General features: G+C 35.5%; 1 protein-coding gene across 1 annotated transcript in view; it reads left to right on the top strand.

Annotated features, from left to right (window-relative positions):
- ITGBL1 (integrin subunit beta like 1) overlaps positions 1-12575 on the top strand; it is a 126891-nt gene that overhangs the window by 62241 nt on the left and 52075 nt on the right. The window contains exons 6-7 of the mRNA XM_079319842.1: positions 374-514; positions 4495-4641. Coding sequence (XP_079175968.1) covers positions 374-514; positions 4495-4641 — 288 coding nt within the window. The remainder of the gene's footprint in view (positions 1-373; positions 515-4494; positions 4642-12575) is intronic.

Genomic DNA, 12575 nt, shown 5'->3' with positions numbered 1-12575 from the left:
TTGTCATTACTGACAGGGCAAATTACTGTCGATGTCAAAGATGTACAACTGTTCCGTGAGCTACATTTTTTTGTTGACTCCTACCAAGGCTCAAGAGCAAAAAGAAACATGAACAGGAAGCCAATTTGTTTGTATAAAATATTGCTACTAAATAATCATGGAAGGTTTAAAATCATACAAGATGAACACATGCTCATGATTGTCACTTGCAGCTTTGAGACTGCATTTCTGTGAGAGCTAAAAATTCACAAGTATAAATCCCTGTAATCAAAGTGCTATTGCTCTAAATGACATAGTAAATTCTTCTATCTCTGTGTTTTTCTTTTTTTTTCTTTTTTTTTAAATTATTTTTTATTTTTTATTTAAATTCTAGGCACATGTGTATGTGGGGAATGTACATGCCATGATGTGGACCCAACTGGTGACTGGGGAGATATTCATGGAGACACTTGTGAGTGTGATGAAAGAAACTGCAAAGCAGTGTATGATAGATATTCTGATGACTTCTGTTCAGGTAAGGTTTGTGTATAAAGGGGACTTACGTGTAGTTTTATAAAAAACCTTCTAATTGGTCTGATATTCCTCTTCCCTAGTGTTCCAATTTTCATTTAAGACATAATACTGTTTGGGGTTTTTTTCTATTCAACAAAATCCTATAAATATTAGATTCTTTTAGGTGCTCATGTCCCTTCTAATACTCCTGCGTTCAGTATAACCTAACATGAATTGGTTGAAAATTTAAAATATAGATATGTCTTTCTTAGGGAAATTTGAATTTAAAAGTTCCTTAGATCAGACTGTGTTTGTTATTTCATTTTATATGACAGGGAGATGATAACCAAGAATAAGAAGTTCAAGGAAGAGTAAATAAATGAGTCAATGTAAAACAGTTCCCTGAGAATACAAATTGATATGAGAACAAGTAGGGTATAAATACTTGAAAAACACGAATGTGTGGCCCAGCTGCACATCTGTAGCTACAGCCAGACTGTACATCTTAGACATATCCATCTTCCTTTTCCTTCTGCTTGTACTTCAGAGCAGTACATTCAAAACAGTTAACATCTATCTATCCATCCATCCATTCCATATCCCTCCCTCCATCCATCCATCCATCCATCCATCCATCCATCCATCCATCCATCCATCCATCCATCCATCCATCCATCCATCCATCCATCCCTCCATCCATCCATCCATCCATCCATCCATCCATCCCTCCATCCATCCCTCCATCCATCCATGGTTTGCAGTTTAGATGTCCCATGTATCAGCTAACAAAAGCTAAGATTCTGAGGGAGACCTTGCATGCAATTTTGTATGGATACTAATAAAGATGTTAATACTAGGCAGGAGAGAAGGACTTTGTCCAATACATAGAATGTAATTTGTACACACAGGAATTCTGCAAAAGCAAATTCGAAGGGACTTTACAGATTGGAGGTTGTCAGCTTGAATGCATCCTTGTAGAAATCTGGTCTGGCCTAATTAATAATAGTAAGAATGCAGTCACATCAAGGAAAATAATGATGTGGTATATTTTCTTTCTATTCCTAGAGTGAGAAATGTCCCATAGGAAGATCATAGGAGTTGAATAGAAAGAATGCTGAAACCAGCATGCTATATAAAATTTTCAGCCTTTTCTTAGCCTGTTAAAAAAGTGAAAAGTTTCTCAACTGTTATGTTTGGGCTTTTTAAAAATACATATTGAGGAATTGCTTGCTAATAATAAGAGTTTCAAACCTAATCAGATTAAAGCAAACCTGTGGCATCTACAACTAATGCTGTAAAACTGAAAAAAGTCATGATGAACTCCCCCTTTACTGGACAATATTGCCTTTGCAGCTGCTGCTGCCCAGGATGGTAATGCTTGTAAGAAAGCAGAGGACAGTTAAGAAGGATCTTGGGGGAAGATATTACCATTTGCCATTGGGTTAAGGGCTGGTACATTGTTCTTTATTACACCAACATAACTGTCAATGAGTAAAACTCAGATATAAAAGGAGGGACTCATATGGCTTGCTTGTGTCTAAAACTCAAGTTGAAGTATAGTTTTATTTTTCCATCTACTCATCAAAAATTTTAGTACTAATTATTTGTACTAAAAAAATTTAGTACTAATTATCCATTCCCTTTCTTTTATATTTTAGAAAAGCCTAATTTAGTCTTAGCTGGCCATCCAAGTATACATTCCTAAAATAGAAAAATCCATTTGCACATGAAACAGTGTGAACAATGTCTTCTAGTCCTGCTGTTTAGTCTTGTTTCAGAAATAGAAAAGATGCATAAGTTGTAATTTTGGTTTATTGTGGTAGTCAGGCAGAATATGCAATTAAATCAAAGATTTAATAGAGGAATTGTAGTGGGACAGGTTTTTTAATTGCTTATGTGAAATAAATTTACTTATTGCACAAAGTGTGCATGCATTAGGTGTGTCTGCAAGCTATCCTTATTTGTAAATTGATTTGGGTTGAATCCAAGAATGGTTAGTTAGATTAGGAAAAATAATCCATCTATCTTTAAAAATTCATCAAATAGAGATAATACAAAATTTTCTTGTCTTGTTCTGTCTGCCTAATACATAGAGACAGAAGCCACTTTGTCCTGAGTAGCATGGAGAAATTAAAGGAAATCCTATTTTCAAGTAAGGAGTTATACTGTGACTGCATGAAATTCTATGTTCATTTAATAAAATACAAATGACAGGAATTGACAGCCCTGATGTGAGGATTTAGCAATGCACAAGGGCAGCTCCTTCCAGAAGCTTCACAGGGGTTGAGATGACTGTTGTTTCACAGTACATCATAATGACAACTGGATGCCTTCTTTTCACACCTGAAGTGCTATTCTGATTGTTACTGAAATATTGTCTTTCAGAAGTCTTCTCAACATTAAAGTGATTATCTTCATTTAGAGATAATAGCTTTCATGACTTGACATGGGAAGAAAACACGCTTCCATAAGAAAATTTATATGTTCACACATTTCATTAGTTCCTTTGCCATGTCTTTAGCAAAGGAACTATTGTATGAAAATACATAATCCTCTCATAAATATCTATCTGGCTCAGGGATCATAAATCCAATTCATAAACTGTCAGCAGCTACACATGAAAGCAAAGGAAAGAATTGTGGGATCGCAGAATGGTTTGTGTTGGAAGGAACATAAAACCATCTAGTTCCAACCACTTCCATGGGCAGGGATCCTTTCCACTAGTTTGGGTTGCTCAAATCCCCATCCAGGCCTCCCTTGAATATTTCCAGGGGTGAGGCATCCACAGCTTCCCTAGGCAGTTTGTTCCAGAGACTCACCATCCCCACAGTAAAGAATTACTTCCTAATAATTTAATCTAAACTCATCCTCTAAACAAGAGGAAGCCTGGAGTCCTTTTCAAGGAAAACAAATAATTATTGTAAGGAAAAGTAATTTTGTGAAATTAGTAAGACTTGTATTATGGGAAGTAATCTGATGACTCCTAGAATGATTGCTTACTCTCATTTTCTCCTTGTGAACTAATAAACTAATATGTTTTATAAATTAGTCCTAAAGTGCAAGTATGGTTAGAGATAAAAAAAATCTCTGTTACCATGGTTTTCAAGAAGAAGATGGATAGAAAAGTGGAGATTGGAGCAATGATTTCGTGCTGTGTCCAGTGAATGATGACTGTGTGAAAATTGAGAGAGATCTAACCTGCTGCCCAAGCTTATCAAAATAGATTTTTGATTTTGTGGCAAGGAATGTTGCTTTGCTGATTCTCAGGCTTTTCTCAGGAACATTTTGAGTCTCCATGCTTTTTGCAAAGAGCATAAAGAAGGAGAAGTACAATTATCTTTTTTTTTTCCCCTTAGTTTTTCTTAAGGAAAGCTCAAGAAAAATTGCATATGTTTGCATTTATATAGAGGAAATATACATGCAGGGAATAGTGCCAGACATGCAGTGAGATACCTAAAACCACATCCCATTGTCCTCTTGGAATGAGAATTGATTATGTCCAATATTTCAATTTTTTAATTTTTGTATACTACTGAAAGCACTGGTTTGAGGCTTGGAATTGATGCAACATTGCTTGTCTCTAGTGGAGCATGTTGATTGCAAGTAGATAAAAAATGGTATTGATATAGTTCTTAGAGAATATGCTGCAAGTATGGTAGAAAAGGAACATAAAAATAAATTAAATATTGCCTTATGACATTCCACTTTTCTAAACAGTGGTGAAATGCATATTTTTAATCTCTGTTCCACCCTTTTGCATTAGATCATGTGCTATGTGGCAAAACATCCCTTAAGGAAAAAAACAGAAAAGGGAATATAGCTCAAATGGAATGATAGACCAGTGCTATTTTCAGAAAAAAAAGTAGGTATAGTGGATTGGATGTGTTTTTTTACCAATCTCATTACTGATTGAAGCCCCAACTTTGGTAAAGTTTGTCCAATTAAGAGTTTTTTATACCTCATCAGAATGGAGGTTAATCTTGAATTGCATTCTCTGTAAAGGTCATGGACAATGTAATTGTGGAAGATGTGACTGTAAAGAAGGATGGACTGGGAAGAAGTGTGAACATCCACATTCATGTCCAATGTCAGTTGAAGAAAGCACTAAGAAATGCCAAGGAAATTCTAATTTACCTTGCTCTGGAAGAGGTAAGCACATTTCTGGAATTTTCATGGCCTTTAAATGAACTTCCATTAAAATACTTTTTACAGACGTTCAGCATTACTAATACTGAAAAATGTGGACCTTCTTGGCTTACTGTGTAACTTATGAGTTAGGAGAAGGGAGGAAAAGGTCACATATTTTTCCTGCTTTGTGTTTTATTTTATGTGTCTTAACATGTATTTTGGAGGCTCTCAAAGGTGCTTTGAAAATTGCTGTAGTTAAGTCTTTCCTAAAGATGCATTAAAAATACGAATTTATTCTGTGCATTTTTTGACAAATGCAGCATGAGATTTTCAGCCTGTGTGAAATGTTGTGGTATCACAGTGATAAGGATTGTTTCGATTTACTCTGAGTAAGAAACTGCCCATTCAGTACAGGACTAACTTCTATAAAATACAGCTGTACTTCATCACAGTTTTCTAGTTGGCCACTGGCTTTTCATGTGAAAAGATTTCTTTTCAAAAAAGATTTTTCTAAAAATATATACTAAGTAACACATATACTTAAAATACACATTGCAAGCAATTTTTCTCAGAATGAAAAGGACCTGCTAATTTTTCCTCTGTCACTGTGTAAAAAGTGGTTTTCTGCAGAGAGAAGAGAGAAAAGTAAATACAAGACAGAATATTGCTAGAACTAGTAATTGAAGTTGTTATGAATTCTGCCCATTTAAATTTTTTCTGGGAAAGGCGTAAAGCTTCTCTTGAATTACTGCATTTGACCCTTAATGTCAATTCATTTGTGATTTATTCTTTCACTAATACTATCTAACATAGTCAAAAATTGTAGGCTGTCCACCCAAGTTATCTCTGTGATAATTGCACTATTTTTTCCCTGTAATTGTGCAGCAGCTCACTTACTTCCTAAATGTAGCTTTAGGAGTGCCTTAAAAGAACTATGTTTTAACAGACAGTTGCTTCTTCTTTTCTTAATTAAGCTGCAGTTTTCCAGTTAATTGTCTTTCTCTTTCCTGATAAAATTTTGCAACAGATTTTTTTTGCTGCAAGTTAGTTGGAAAATGGATATCTGTAGAGAAATAAATTCATGTTTTTTAACATTATTGACAATAACTCTACCCTTTTGGCTTTCTGAAAAAACATCTAATGATGGCAGTGTTCTCCTGTTGAGATCCTGGCAGTGAAATAGGCAATTTTCAGGTGAAATAATTTGACAGAGTGATCTGTTGGTCAACAAAAGCAGTATCTATGGGAACAAAAGGCTCAATTGATAGTGGCTTTTACTGAACTTTGACTTCCAAACAAGAAGAGATCACTCAGGTGTTCAAGGAGTGCAAAAGGCCTATATGTGGATTTAGGCCATAGTGTGATAGACAGCTGCTGTAATGAGGGAACGAGATATTCTGCATTCCAGGCTTGAAAAAAACTTCCCTGTGAAAAGTTCTATTTAAAAATGGAAGGCAGTGTCTTGTTTTAGTTCTATGAACAATTTTGTTTAAGGCATTGGGGAGATATTTCAGTCTACTTGTCTGTGTTTTACTGGACAGTGTATTTTTTTTTTACCCTGGATCCTTGGATTTCCCTTTCTTCCATGATAGTTTGGACAAAAAATGTAAGAAAGTAAGGGTTAGTTCCTATGAAAAAGCAACATTGCACATGCACTGTAAAATTTGGTGCCATTGGGAAATCCCACCACTTGTCATGGGCAGAAGGGTGATACAAGCAAATGAATCAAAATAAGCTTTCCCAATCAAACACAATCTCTTTCCAGTCTTCAAGAGTGGGAAAGGCCATAGATTTATGAAAATATTCCCAATGTTTCTCATGCCCTCAGAGAAGATTGCGGGACAAGGAAAGAAAAGTCTGGAAAGGAAATGTTGCCTTTTCCATTTGAAAATGGTGGTACTGGGACAGTTATCCTTGCCCAGGTCAGTAATCCACAGTACTGCCAAAGAAGTTGAGTGCTTAATGTCTTTGTTTAGTGAGACCTTTTGGTAAGACAGTTCATCTATGGAATAGGATACACAACAGAATGCTCAGAGATGCAAATGCATGACTTTAGGATTTTTCCATGTATTGTGTTTCTTTAAATAATCTTTTCTGTTCATCTGTACATCTTGTTTTTAGATTTAGATACTTTTTTTGTTTATAGCAATGGAAACTAAGAGAATTGGTGGCACATCCCACACAGATTTTGAGATTCCCAGATTCCCATAACTATTAGTCATGTAATCTCAGCAAAAGGGTATAGAAAAAAAAACAACAGTGAAAGAGTTTTTTTTGTAACTTTAAATGTATCAGGGGATATATAAAAGTTGTATTAAAAATTTTAGAGAATTAAAAAGGGGTTCAGAAGAACACAATTAGATAATCACTATCTATAAAACGCTGTAAATTATAATTTCTCAGACTATATTTTGCTCCTCTGAGGGTAGATGAAACGGTGAACTTTGTTTTCAGATTGTAATTCCCTTCCTGATTTTCCCTACTCACAGGAATAACAGGTTTTGTCATGGGTGCTGCATAGGATGTGGGGAGAGCAGAGAGGTTGCCAAAAAAATACTATATATATATATATATATTATATATGGTCTTACATTTCTTAGCTGCTCCAGTAGGTGAAGGAGAGAAAAGGCTTCATATTGACATGTGGAGTAGGAAAGGAAAAGGTCTACATGCTGAAATGGTGTATAAAGACAGAGCAATTATACATTCTCTCAGTTACATCAATCAGGCTGTCTATACCATCAGTAGCTCCTGCTATATATAAGGAGCATATACATATATGAGAGAGAAGATTAAAAGAAAATTTTGGGAATAAAAACACATTAACTACTTTCCAAAAAATACTTTCCCTACAAAAGTATTTTGAGGATGAGGAGTGATTCTAGACATCTTCATTCATATAAAGTGAAGAATTCCTTCCACACTTTTATTCTCAAGAGTTGGGTTTTTTTAACTTGCTGCATGGCTTTTAGCTGTAGATGTAATACTTTCATTTTCTTCACAGTGCAAATCTATTACATTTAAGAACACACTGTACAGCAGGACCAGTGTCAGAGATAAAGGAAAAAACATACCAAAAATCATAATGGTTTGAAATAAAGAGAGAGTATATTGTTGTCAGGATTAAGGGAAAAGACAAACCACTTTTCTCTTTAAAATGCACATCACTCACTTGAGTCTCCCCTTCAGGTTCAAAGCAGATTTAAAAATAGTTTTAATAAAAAAGCCTTTAGGAAGAAAATTGAAAATAAGAAGAGTAGGTTTTGAGAATAATAGATGAGAGAAGTTTTTAAAAATAATCTTGTTTTCCTCACTTACCCTTTGTGAATGCAACCATTCCATGGCAGATTTCCAAAGCCAGATAAATGAAAAATCTTCTTATTGGTATTATCTTCTGGCATTTAAATATATTTTCTATAATTCCTTTTATTTATTTGCTGCATGGAGAATATGAAACTATTTCTTTATTGGTGAAATTCCTCTTTACATGCCTGCTCTAGCATTGGCTAACTGAAAAGTGAAGTGACTTTGATTCTGTACTTAAAAAGATTTCTTTTGTTTTTGAAAAGGCCCCTAGGCCCCATTTGCAAAATACTAAATCATTAGTTCAAAAATTGTGTGGCATTTTGAAAGTTTACTGACAGCAGTAACTTTGCTGTTCCTTCTCTATTTAGAATTACTAGATTTTCATTGACTTAATGGAAGAGAAACAGTGTTCAGTGCTTTCTTAAAGATTCCTTGTGGTGACCTAAGACAATGAATCAGTGCTTGTGTTCTGCAATGCTATTGCCAGTCTGGCAAGATCTGAAGTCTCCTGGTCTGAAAGCAAAGGTCAGTGATGACTCCAAAGGGCAGAGCCATTGGCCAGTGCTTGCTGCAAAGACTTAATCCTTTTCTGGAGCTTCCTGTGTGCCCTGTTGTATGATACACAGTTTATGCCGCTCTGAAACATCTCCTTGCAAACAAGTTGTTATATCAACTGCTGTAGATTCCAGTTGATGCAACATGGAGAAGGTACACAGGAGAGAAAAACACACATGAAATAATTGTATCTGTGTAGTGGCAAGGGTGGATGGAACCTAGATAAAAATAATGTGCTAAATAGCTGCCTAAAACCAGGTGTAACTATGCAACTTTGAGAAGTCTTGCATGACATGCTAGAAAATATGACATCAAATATTCAGCTTGTAAATAATTTTAGTTTGGATCATTCATGATTATAGATTCATATAAACCTTTGAATGACATCATTCAGTGTATGTTCAAGATTTTTAAATCTGTACAAACTGTAATGTGGTAATCCTGATCGTTTCGTATCACCAACAGATAAGTCCCTACAGTTGGGTATGATGCCTTAAAAGGATAGAAGGGCTGCTGGTGGCATGTGCCACATCATTAGAATTGGTTCTGTTCTGTTACCCCTGGATCTCATTGAGTATAGTCTCACGGCCTTACAGTTCTGGTTCTTTTTTTCTAAGTGCAGTTATTAGTTAAGGACTTGGAGGTGTCCCTCTACTATGATATTGCCAAAGCAGATGAACAAAATTTTCTATTTCTGTTAGACACTTATAGGAAAACATTGCTTCTGAAGCCTATGGCTTGTTGGCTTAGTAAGGAGAGATCATGAATAGAAGTTGCTATTTGAATAATTCACTCTACTTTCTACATGACAGGATGGGGTCAGAGCAGAAAAGTGTAAACAATCCTAAGGTAAAATCTAGGTTACTACCCCTGCTACTAGCTCTTTACTGCAGTCCCTTATTATGCAAATTGTGCTGTTTAATTGAAGTGTAAATTACTCTAATGTACATCATCTCTGAATTTGGCATGCTGTTTTCATTCATTTTGCATGACCCCTGCATTCTGAAGGAGGTCTTAATTAAAGCAGTATAGTCGGCAGCCTGGCAGCAAGTAGCACTATTAGCTGGTGTAACAAGAACAGAACACAAATTCAAGTCATGTGTCACATCTCCAGCTTTCATCTCATCAACTTTGAGATCGAGCTCCTTTCTACATCTGTGTGCTTCAAGCAGAGAGGCACTCTTGCTGTGCTATTACTTTAATGCTGAATGAGCTGGCATAACTGTATTTGTTATACAATTTGGAATACTCTTATATTCTGGACTGGCACTTTGCACTTGTTTTCTGTTGAAGTCTTATACAAAATTAAAAGAAATAAATAGTTGCAGCCACTCCTGTTAGATTAGTATCAATAGTTTAGATCACTGATTTTAAACAGCTTCTCTGGTTCATGCTCTGTTTGAGTCTTTCTCTCTTAATTGAAGCAGGATCCTCTGGAAGCTGTCTTTGTTAGGAAAGCTTCCAAATTTAAAATTTTAATTTTTACGTGGGTTTTTTGAAATCAGAAAGTGTTCAGGAGCTCAGTACTTAAATTTTCTCTGTAGAGAAATATGCTTATTTGTGACTCACCTACAGCACTCCTTGCTGTTGTTTTTACCATATACAGTTGTATTTTTGGGCAGAGGGATGGAGGAGCCAAGGGTAGAACATTTCATGTCTTCAGTGGACCCTTACTTGCAGTGCTTGTAACTCAGTAGTAAAAATATGGTTCATAAAGTACTTTGTTTCTGCATAAGTGCTTCCTTAATCTGTTCTGGTAGGAGCAGGGTATGTTGTAAGATGTCTGTTTCTGAGATGTAGGTGATATTCTAAGAGTGAGGTTTTTTACTGTTCTGAATTTTCTCACTTGTTTTCATGGTGAGAATTCTGAGAAGCAGTGAAGAATTGAGGAAAAATAATGTATCTGCTTTAGCATGATACTTTGAAATAAAGGCTGTGGGCTAAAAGTCCAGTACAAGAAAGGGATCTTTAAACTGTGGCATAAGTGGCTGGTAGAGTAACAACCATGGATTCCATCTCAGCAATGAGAATAATTTGACATGCTCTTTTTTAATATGCCATGTTTTCATTAAAATATATTTCATTTTATTCTCATCAGTAAGAAAGGCAGTAAAGGAAAAACAAATTCTGATGTTTAAATGGATATACAGGAGGCCAGATAAATTATTTATATACAATATATCTGATTATTCATATGTGATATATTAATATGGGATTGCTTATTATGAGTGTGGTAGGTGTCTGCTACAGAGCACCTGATCAAGAAAAGATGTGTAAGAAGCTTTGCAGTCTCAGAGCTGAAGGAAACCCAAGGTTCTCCTTGATAATCACAGCCAGCTTACATGGTTTTGTTTCTGATGATCTGCATGCCTATTAGAGTGTATTTAGAAGCACTGGTTTAGGTGAGGTTAATCTGAAGGGTAAGAATGTTTAGGGTACAAAAGGCACAAATCTATCAAATACCAGACTTGCTGCTCAGGGAGGAGGAATGTGTTTTTCCGATGGATGCAAGCACTGCCCACATGAAAGATACATCTTGTTTTCTCAGTCTGCCTCTGAAATGCTACCACCTCTGGACACATTGCAAACTTCTTTTTGTGTGTGATGTTGTCTTCCTCATTCTTGCTCTCTTGATTGTGATTCTTTCTTCAGCAAAGACCACTTTCATCTCTGAAAGACATCTGTGGAAGACCTAGAAGGCCAGGGTTGCCTTCTTTCTGACAGCTAGCTATCTTCTGTACATAATATCTTCCATATCCCAGTCCTGATTAATTTTCTTTACCTTTATCTCCCATTTCAATTGGTGTGACTCTAGTTTGCTGTTCTGAAAGTCTGTATTCAGTGATAGTTAATGTATTTTTTGGCATAGTTGGCATTTTTTTCAGGCACCCATTTTTTGCAAATTTTTGAACTTGGTATCTTTAGCAGAGCAGGGAACATAATAAAGCATGCAAACTGAGAAGGAAAAAATAATATTTACCTATTGCTTATATAATATAAAAGTCTCAGTATTGGTATTGTTATCCAGAAACACAGTGTGTGTGAAGTAATAGTTTTGCCTAATACTGTGAATTTGGGTTAAATTTTCAATGCTTGTTCTATTTGTATTGCAGTGAGATTTATAACTGTAGATGATGACTATATTTTAGAATAATTCACCTATATATTAATATATATTCACCTGTATATCAATATCTTAAATAGATCACTGTCTAAAAATTAGCAAGACAAATTATGCTGTTTGCAACTGAAAAAACATGGTTTGAATTCAACATGTTCAGGCATAAGTGGATTCTTGCAAGTGCTACACTTTGCTACAGGCTGGCAATTTTAGAATGTTTTCCAGTAGTGGATTGCTGTAATTATCATAATTGCTATTACCTAATCAAAGACTGGACTGACACTCATTTATGCTAGACTTCCTCTAAATCTTTTTTCTGGTCTGTCTCTTTCATTTGATTAGACAGTGACTGCAAATAAGCCCACAACACATCAAGGCCTCTGATGGATGGTATGTGCTTGCTGAGCCTAGAAAACAAATATACTGTTGTCAATGCTGGACAGAGAGACTGCATGCTCCTCAGTGTAAATCCTGACAGTCAGAGATTTGAAGTGAAGGTTCTTTAGTTTCTGCTGAAGGATGCCTCACATACATTAAATATACTTGCTCTTGAGATAATAAACTAATTTTTAAGGACGTGGAATGTAAGCTATGCATTCCAGTCAGTGAAGATATAACCAATTAAAATTAATAATACTTTTTAAAGTAGCTTAGAATTTTGCTGCTCCAAATTGTCGTCCTAGTTTGGTTCACTTCAGAAAGTGATGTCTGACCAGAAGTCAGGATTTATGAACGTCTTGAGTACTTGCAGAGATATGGGAATAATTCACACTGACAAAAAAATTATTCATTGCTATGTGCAAGGGTAATTGTAAGAAGGAATGCTTTTGCAATGCATACAACATGAGATGTAGATGCAAGTTCATTTTGCATTTGTGGAAGTGACACAGCTATTTAAAATGAAAGTACCTTTAAGTACCTTCTCTCATGACTTTGATATATCAAGTATTCTTAGTTTAACCTCAGTAACAGG

The sequence above is a fragment of the Erithacus rubecula genome (genome assembly GCF_903797595.1).
Source record: "Erithacus rubecula genome assembly, chromosome: 1".
NCBI classification, from domain to species: domain Eukaryota; kingdom Metazoa; phylum Chordata; class Aves; order Passeriformes; family Muscicapidae; genus Erithacus; species Erithacus rubecula.
Note: the sequence above shows the minus strand (reverse complement) of the source record. Positions and strands in the feature narration are given on the sequence as shown.